The sequence below is a fragment of the Monopterus albus genome, unplaced genomic scaffold (assembly GCF_001952655.1).
Source record: "Monopterus albus unplaced genomic scaffold, M_albus_1.0 scaffold65.1, whole genome shotgun sequence".
Taxonomy (NCBI): Eukaryota; Metazoa; Chordata; class Actinopteri; order Synbranchiformes; family Synbranchidae; genus Monopterus; species Monopterus albus.
This window is the reverse complement of record NW_018127945.1, coordinates 406,047-414,700: the sequence shown is the minus strand read 5'-3', so window position 1 is coordinate 414,700 and position 8,654 is coordinate 406,047. Positions and strand designations below refer to the sequence as shown.

The 8,654-nt window shown below is 40.1% G+C and overlaps 1 protein-coding gene across 2 annotated transcripts in view; it reads left to right on the top strand.

Annotated features, from left to right (window-relative positions):
- Positions 1-1,705: 1,705 nt before the first annotated feature.
- Positions 1,706-8,654, top strand: part of dkk3b (dickkopf WNT signaling pathway inhibitor 3b) — a 16,709-nt gene continuing 9,760 nt past the window's right edge. Inside the window, exons 1-3 of one of the 2 annotated variants that reach the window (XM_020604473.1) lie at positions 1,706-2,227; positions 5,869-5,994; positions 6,221-6,301. In XM_020604473.1, the coding sequence (XP_020460129.1) occupies positions 2,033-2,227; positions 5,869-5,994; positions 6,221-6,301 (402 nt within the window). In that variant the 5' untranslated portion in view covers positions 1,706-2,032. The remainder of the gene's footprint in view (positions 2,228-5,868; positions 5,995-6,220; positions 6,302-8,654) is intronic. The other variant, XM_020604472.1, reaches the window with a different exon arrangement.

Here is an 8,654-nt window from a genome sequence, read left to right as displayed (position 1 = left end):
GGGGTTATATACTCAAATTTCCTAGTACTTGTCAAAAGACGAGCAGCAGCATTTTGCACCATTTATAGACGAGTGAGGGAGGACTGGTTAACACATACTGTAGGTATATAGCATTGCAATAGTCAAGTCTAGAAGTGATAAAAGCATGGATTGCAATCTCAAAATCATTAAAAGAAAAGAATAACTTGGCCTTGCTTAACAGCCTCAGGTGGAAGAAGCTAGATTTCACAACTGAGTTGATTTGCTTGTCAAACCTCAAGTCACCATCAAACATCACCCCTAGATTTTTTACAGTTGACTTCAGATGTCGAGCCAGGGGGCCCAGGCCCTGGTTAGAAGCAGTTAGGTTTACCAAGTCACCAAATAGCACACACTCTTATCTTATTTTTGTTGAGATTTAAAAAGTTAAGTGCCAACCATGATTTCAAGTCTGTCAGACAGTCAAACAATGACTGTAATGACATCCCTCTCATTGCCTTCAATGGTTAACCTGTATATCTGAATAAGTAGTCTATATTCTATTCTATCCAAGTAGCTTATATTTTTTATATGAAGACCACAATTTTATATACCCAATTGTTTCTTCATTATAGACTTTCAGTAGACTACTTAAATAGCATCAATAACTATAATATCATAATAAAAATACAAACTACAGGAAATTGATGGCAATTCTAAGGCCTGTACATTAGATACACAAAGCTCCTTTTATTATGAAAGTACATTTGCCGCATATTTCCGGTCCTGCTGTGTCTATTTGTAGGTAGCTTGACTCAGCCGGTGCTGAATTTGAAAAAGCTGCGTCTCCCAGCGTTCCCAGGACATCCAATAGGAACCCAAGTGATAAAACATGAGTTTTTGTAAACTGAGACAGGCGTGTGGATTTTCTCTGTCAGCATTAAAGTCACAGAGAACATCAACAGCAAAGACAGGAAAGAGTTGGTCTGAACACATGACACATAAAGACAAACGAGCACTTTCCAAGGCCACACACACACACACACACACACACACACACACACACTAGTTGTAGGGTGCTGGAGCCATTCACTGCTTTGTGACAGCCCCACTCCTATTAAACACTTTCTCAGTGTCTCACTTATACAGAAAGTGGAGAGAAAGAGACATTACAATAATCATGTATGTACAGTGTGTGAGCATTGTAGCAGTGTTTGCTCATTTCTTTTGGCCCGTTTCCACAGAATGAGTGATGCTTCTAAGCCACATTATTGCTGCACCACTCTGTGATAACCCAAAACCTGGCCACATGAAACCAGCACTAGACACTTAGCTAGAAACCTCTGGACCAGTGAAATAATGTGTCATTTTATAAATTACATCACTATACTAGGTTTACAGTCCATGAATTGATCCATTTTAGTAGCCAGAGAGAGACGGACACCTGTGGATAAAACTTGAGAAATGAGCCCATCTAGTGGATGTACAGTTGTACAATTCATCACCATCTGAAAACTTCCATTTGCAGTATTTTTGTAAAACTGACCCTATTTAGAATATTGAGCTGTAAAACCACAATGAACAGGAGTAAACGCTGATCAATCGATCAGTGTCTTACAGCAGGGTTTCAGTTGGCATTTCTGTTATCAGTGAGTTCTATGTAGGCCTTTTCATCTCGTTTTTTAGTTAGTAGCCTGGTGTGTGAAAAGCTTCCAAGCTGTTAAAGCCACTTTCTGACACTTCCAATGATGATGATGGTGATGATGGTGATGGTGATGATGGTGATCGGATTTCCGTGTACTGGGTGTTTCCCTTCACGCATCGCACGTGGCAACCCCCAGCCTTTGATCCTTTTCAGTTTATTTTAGTTATTTTCTTTGTCTTTTTTATCTTTACATAACCAGCTGTTTGATTTAGACCTTTACTCCACGGAATCCAATTTGAACCTTTTCGCCATTGAACCTGATCCGGTGTTGTCCGGTTTCTAACCACCATCCCCTCACATTTTCCAAATTAAAGCAGCTGTGTGCGTCACGGCAGACAGCAGCGATTAGGTGGAGGAAGAGAAGGAAAGATGTCCGGTATCACGCTGCTGTCCGTGTCTCTGACTTTGTGTTTGCTGTGGGCGACCGGCGGAACGACGCGGAGCGGGGCAGTGACCTCACAGGACGCCCTGGAGCGGGTCCCGTTCAGCCTGAACGACATGTTCCGAGAGGTGGAGGAGTTGATGGAGGATACGCAACACATTCTGGAGGAGGCTGTTGACCAGGTCTGCGTCATATTTTAGTCGACTGGTTCACAGAAAAGCAGTTAAAAGCTTACCCATAGTGGAGAGCGTGACAGAGAGGACACAGATCTACAGCTCTTCTATTATAACTGTGGATCAAATCAGCAGCTGTGTGGGTGATACCATAGTTAACTGTTAACTGTTGTGATTGTCAATTTACCGAGACCCTGCTGACTTCCAGGCTTAGCTATGTGTGGAAATACTAGTATGCTTTCCATACCTGCTTTTTGTCTGACGCCATGTCTGAAAACTATTAATAATCCTCGTCATAACAGTAGTTGCGCAAAAAAGGGATATTGTCCAGTCAGTTCAATAAAAGAAACACAAAATAAGCCTAAATCTGATACTTTGGTACTGAATGAGACTCCTGGGAGGCTGGGAGCGTGTTATTTTTTCCCAGGAGTTGGATTTCAACAGGTTAAAGCTTGCTAATGTTCCAGACAGTGTCTGGGTTTGATCCGGTAATTCCCTTCAAGTCATCCAAGAAATGGAGATGAATATCAATCAGAAGAGAACAACAAATTAGCCATAGTTATAGCCACCTTGCAAATTTACACTTTCTTCCCACATGGAAATGTGATGTACAGCCACTTTCCAAGAAAGTTGGGACGTTGTAATAAAAACTGAATGAAATTATTTGAAATTCTTTAAAAAATAATTAAAGACAGGACAACAACCACATCAAATGTGAAAACTGAAAAAAAATCTGCTAATTGTACTCATTTTAAATTTGTTGCCAGCAAAACACTGCATAAAAGGAGGGCCAGGGCCGTGTTTACCACTGAGCTGCATCAGCTCTTCCAACAACACTAAGTGTTTGGAAACCGAGGAGATCAACTGCTTTAGTTCTGAAGGTGAAATATTTTCCCATTTCTGCTTGATGTAGGATTTCGGCTGCTCAACAGTTCAGGGTCATGTGTTCAGTGGGTGACAGATCTGGACCAGTTTAGCCCCCAGACCTTTATTATGGAACTGTGCTGTTGTAATTTGTGCAGTATTGGGTTTGTCATTGTCTTGAAATAAACAATGCCATTACTGAAAAAATGGCCCTCTGGATGGCAGCATATATGTTGCACCAAAACCTATATATAGTATAACATTAAATGGCACCTTCACAGATGTGTAAGTTAGTTTTGCACTAATGCATACCATGACATCAAGGATAGATGGTCTCTCTCCTATTTAGCCTGGAGGACCCAATGTCTATGATTCCCAAAAATTATTTAAAATTGTCAGACCACAGAACAGGTTTCCACTTTGTCTCTGTCCATCTTAAATGAGTTTGAGACTAGAGAAGGTGATTGTGTTTCTAGGTCTTTTTACCTCTGCCAAGTGAAGGAGTTACGTTTTTGCTGGCACTTGTTTGTTTGTTAACAGCATAACTCAAAAAATAATGAACTGGTTTTGAAGAGGTTTTTTTTTTGAGAGGCAGGGTATGGGCCACGGAACAATTGATTAGACTTTGGAGCTGATCTATATCATGATTTGGATACAGAAATATTTTAAAAGATTATTCACCATTGTGAGTGCTGGAAAGGCTGTTGACTGTATGTGAGCCCCCTTGTGGCCAAAGTGCACGGCTGCGCTGCTGAGCACAAATTCCTAGGTTAATATCAGCTGCCCATTCGTTGTCAAAGGAAACCAAGTGCTGTCACTCAGTACATCCTGCTGTGCGAGGCAGCAACTAAAGAAGCCCAGCGAGGTGACAGCCCACAGCTGGGTAAAGATCTACTCTATGCAGTGACAGTAGAGAGAGAGTGTGATGGCAGAGATTTTAAACCAGGCTCAAAGTTGTTGTCATTTTCATCTGTAGGACTGGTATTATGCCATTTTGGCTTTTTTTTTTTCAGGTGAGAGTGACCACTAAGATTGAGGATATGTGGTCAGTCTATTCAAGTAATGTCAGTTTAGAAATTGTTCTGTTTTCGTAGATGTGAGTGCTCATTACCTGACCAAGCTAGCTTTATTAACAGGCAGCTACATCTGGTTTAGAGCACAGTAGTCTTTTGGCGAGGACGCCAGTGGTCCAACTGTACGTTTATAGCTCCACTTCCACTGCCAGAACCTAACGAGCAGTACACCCCATGCTTCCCTTAATTGTCACCCAGCAGAACCTCATGCGTTGATGCAGCTTATTATACTTTGTTTTTCCACAGTATTTTGTGCTGTGTCTGTCTCTGTTTAGAGGAGGGAGGGTGGGGGGGGGGGGCCGCTCTCCCCTCCTCTCTCTCTCTCTCTCTCTCTCTCTCTCTCTCACACACACACACACTAAGCAGAGGACATGAAGGATCTCTAGACAATGCAACAATCAGTCAGCCATGGAGAGCAGTTTATCAAACAGCTGTTGAACAAGCAGAACCCAAACCCACAGAAATGTGACTACTTTGCCCACGGTCCACTCACCGAAGTTCCCGTTTTACCCCTAAACCAATGTGAATGTCTGTCATATCTATCATTTTTTTGAATAACTTTCAAACTAATAATGGTATCAGCATCATTCCAAATGCCAGCAGCAGGTTCTCATGGTCAAGCAAGCACAGCAAGGAGCTGTCCAGGGAAATAAAAGAGGAAAATTTGTTTTAAATAGACTGTAACCTTAAAATATACTTGATTTGAACTTGAATTAAGTTAGTGGGACAGCTGAAGCTGCATTTAAGCCTCAGACAAACTTTGGCGCACAAGTTTATATAGAACAAAAGTTGTGTAGTTTGTCCCTTATTTTGTGTGATGTAGACACATTCTGGTGGAAACATTCAGGGTCGAGAGTAGGAGATGTGACAACAACTACGACTTGTTCTCACGTACTGTACATAAGGATGCATCAGTGTTGTTTTAACATCAACAAACTATTCCTTTAATGAAATCATGTACCATAGATGATGACAACCCCCAAATTGTTGTAATTTAAAACTGATAAAATCCTTCTTAAATTGTTGAACTATTTGCCACTGAGAGTGGTGAAACTTACCCCATCCTTACTTCTGAAAGACTCAGCCTTTCTGGGATGCACTTTTTCCATGCCTCTGTGCTAGCAATAGCCGCTGCCAGAGGTATTATGTTTTTGGGTTGTCAGTCCCTGCGTCCCATTTTTGTGACTGCTATACCTCAGTAACTCCTAGATTTTGGTGGTCAAAGGTCAAGGTCAGTGACATCATGTCTGTCCCATTCCCATAAATTTGAATGGTTGGTGGAGGAATACAACCACAAAGTACTAATTCTAGTTTTACCCAATCATCATACTGACCTGTTACCTTAACTGTGAGGTTTCCACCATGTGATCTTTTTTTTTTTAAGCATTAACCAACTTTTCCAATCTTTTGTTCCCCTTGTCCCAACATTTTTGAAATGTGTTGCTAGCCTCAAATTCAGAATAAGATTATCTAAATCAAAATATATAAATTTTAACATTAGATATCTTTGTACTGTTGTCAAATGAATATTGGTAAAAGCGGTTTTCAAAACATTTCTTTTTTTTTCTTTCTTTTTTTTGCCTTTTTTAACAATTTTCGGTGTCGACCTTTTTGGAATTGGGGCTGTATGAACAGAATGGATATCGCATGTGTTGTATTTTGTATAATGTTTATGAATGGATCCTACATGTCTCCTAATTTTCAATCCAACAGATAACTACTGAAAGTGCTAAATCCTCTTTAATATCAATGGATCTGCGTCCTGACTACCATCACCAGACTCAGAAGGTGGTAAAGAATGGAGACGGAGTCGTCCAGGTCCTAGATAGGACTGACAAGGTAGGGGTTAACTTCTGACCTTATGGTAAAGTATGTAACTCTCAGACAAAGCCCTTTTGTCCCTAAAAAGATCATTTTTGATAGATGGAGCTTGGTTTACAAAGTCACGCCTTCTACATTTTTGAGTGGACTTAGTCATGAGCTAAACACAGACACCAAACAACAGTATAATTTTCCTATTATTTTGACTAAGTCTGATGTATGTCTCCCATTTTGCCTTTTATAGGAAACAAACAACAACACAGGAGAGACTCATCTTTTACACACCCATATGGAGATCACTGGTCAGTGGAACAGTGTGGATCATGTAAGAAATCTACCTTCCCTATGCAGAATAATGAATAAATAAATAGAGGGCAATGAGATCAATGCCTTCTGTCTCATAAGCCTCCTGGTAATTTGGCTTTATTACATCCTGATGCTGACATGATTAGTAGGACACAAAGTGTATTACTGATTGAAGTGTGGTTCTCAGGAGACTTTGTTGTGCTAACAGCCTGTTGACTCAGGATTCTGGAAACCTGTATCTGGTTTCCAGAAACAGGAAATCCAGCTGTCCAGTTTCAGACCACATGCTTCTCTTTAAGTGGTGCTGATACAAACTTAAAGGCAGCCTTGATCATGTTTTATCACATTCCAGCAAGCATCAGTCATGTATTATTTTTAACTCCAAATATTTTCAGTTTAATCAGAACACCTAATGAAATCTACGTTAACATTTGCCTCAGTTTTGTAAAAGGAGGCGGAGAGGTAGTGCTTTCTGAAACTCGGTTTTATACAGAATGAGATCATCCAGCAAACGGATCTACCAGATTTTTCACAGACGGTCTGCTTAGACTGAGGTCATTAATGCTGCCTGTTTTGACATTTTACTTTACAACGGTGGTTTTGGTCCTTTTCTTTCCTGGCGGTTGTACAAAAAGTGGTTGTGTTAACAGAGCTTGCTGCTGGAAAAAACGCCAGGGAACAAAGTAAGCCTACAAGGCAGTCAGGGAGTGGCCTGCTCTTCTAAAACGACTAACTGTGCTGAAATTTAGCCCTCTACGTTTAGTCACACTTAATGAAGTCACAGTGAAATTGACTGGCTGACTTAGTCGTAGCAATTACCCACTATATATATATGTGTGTGTGTACAGCTAACGTACTGCACAGAATACATGTATTTCTCAGACAGCCCCCTTCAGAGCTACAAAGACCTCATGCAAACAATTTCATAGGTTGACTACATGCTCTCCCTGACAACCAAACTCATCTTGATATAGGCTATATACATAAAGCTAATTTCAATATAAGAACAAGTTAAGAACAGGGCAAGTTAACCTTTTTAAATTTACCCCTGTTTTTGTGCACAAGCCCCAAAAAGACATACCCAAAATAAAATGGTTGTTATTCTGGAATGGTAAGTGTTACACTAATGACCATGGTGTCACTGTAAAGGTAACATCCTCCAGTCAGTGACCTGGGACTTGAAACGTAGACCTTATGGTGGACTAAGCTGTTACTTGGTAAAAATGTGAAATTATGTACGTTTAGTACAACAAAACACTGTTTGTAATACAAATCAACAAAACTAGATGAACTACTCATAAACATTTTATACAATATTAGCAAAATTGAAAAACACCCCAAACAGAAATATAAGACTGCAACATAATGCCATTTGGTTAGAATTTATTCTGGTGGTGATAATATAATGAACTATACAACACCATAGTTTGTGAAACAACTAAAACAAAGCAGCAACAACAAAACTAAATGAACTACAAAAATATTTCTTTGTCAAAATGTGCAAAAATGAAGACAAAAACTCACTACCACTAACACTGTAGTATAGTTTGTCTAAAAATAGTAGCCCAGCAGATGATTACATTTACAATATTCCAAAAATGAGAAAAACTCATGTGCTAGTTGCAGAGACTGCACTTACAGGGTGTCATCTATACTGAATAACTGTTCTACTGTTATTGCCTGTAGATTTTACAGTCCAGCTTCACTGTGCCACTCACTGAAACAGTCTCTTGTTGGTTGAAAGCACAGGGGCACTTGTACCTAGTTCTGTGTGACATTGGGCCTGATGTGGATGGTCTTGGAGCTGAAGTAAATGGTCCCACAGCTGATGTGGATGCTCCTGTACTTGGCAACCCAGTGTCTGGTGGCTGTAACAACATGTTCTTTCTGAAAGCTTTCTGTATGAAGAGTTTCTAGTTCTTTTTTTTGGCCATGTGTTGCTGCAGAATGAAAGCGTTTACCACAGCAGTGTCAATGAAATGGTAAAAGAAGATCTTGTACCATGTCCTTGTTTTGTGGATGATGTTATATGTTGTGAGAGCATCTGAGATGTCCACTCCCCCCACGCACCTGAAGGACAGAAAGGGACAAAAAAAAAATAACTAATTGAAAAAAATGAAATGTGCCTGATATCAAATACCCAGTACAATAAAGAGAAACATGGTAACAAATCAAAGTGAACTTGCATATATAAATATACAATACATACTTGTTGTATTCCTTCACAGGAGCTGGTGTTGGGAGGTTTGCTGTTGTCTCCCTTGATTTGTCTCTAAACGGTGTCTCCGTCAAAGGTTCTGTGCATTGTGGAGCATATGATCACTTCTTGTTTCCATCCATTTTACATAAATCAGGCCATTTTCCCAGATCCA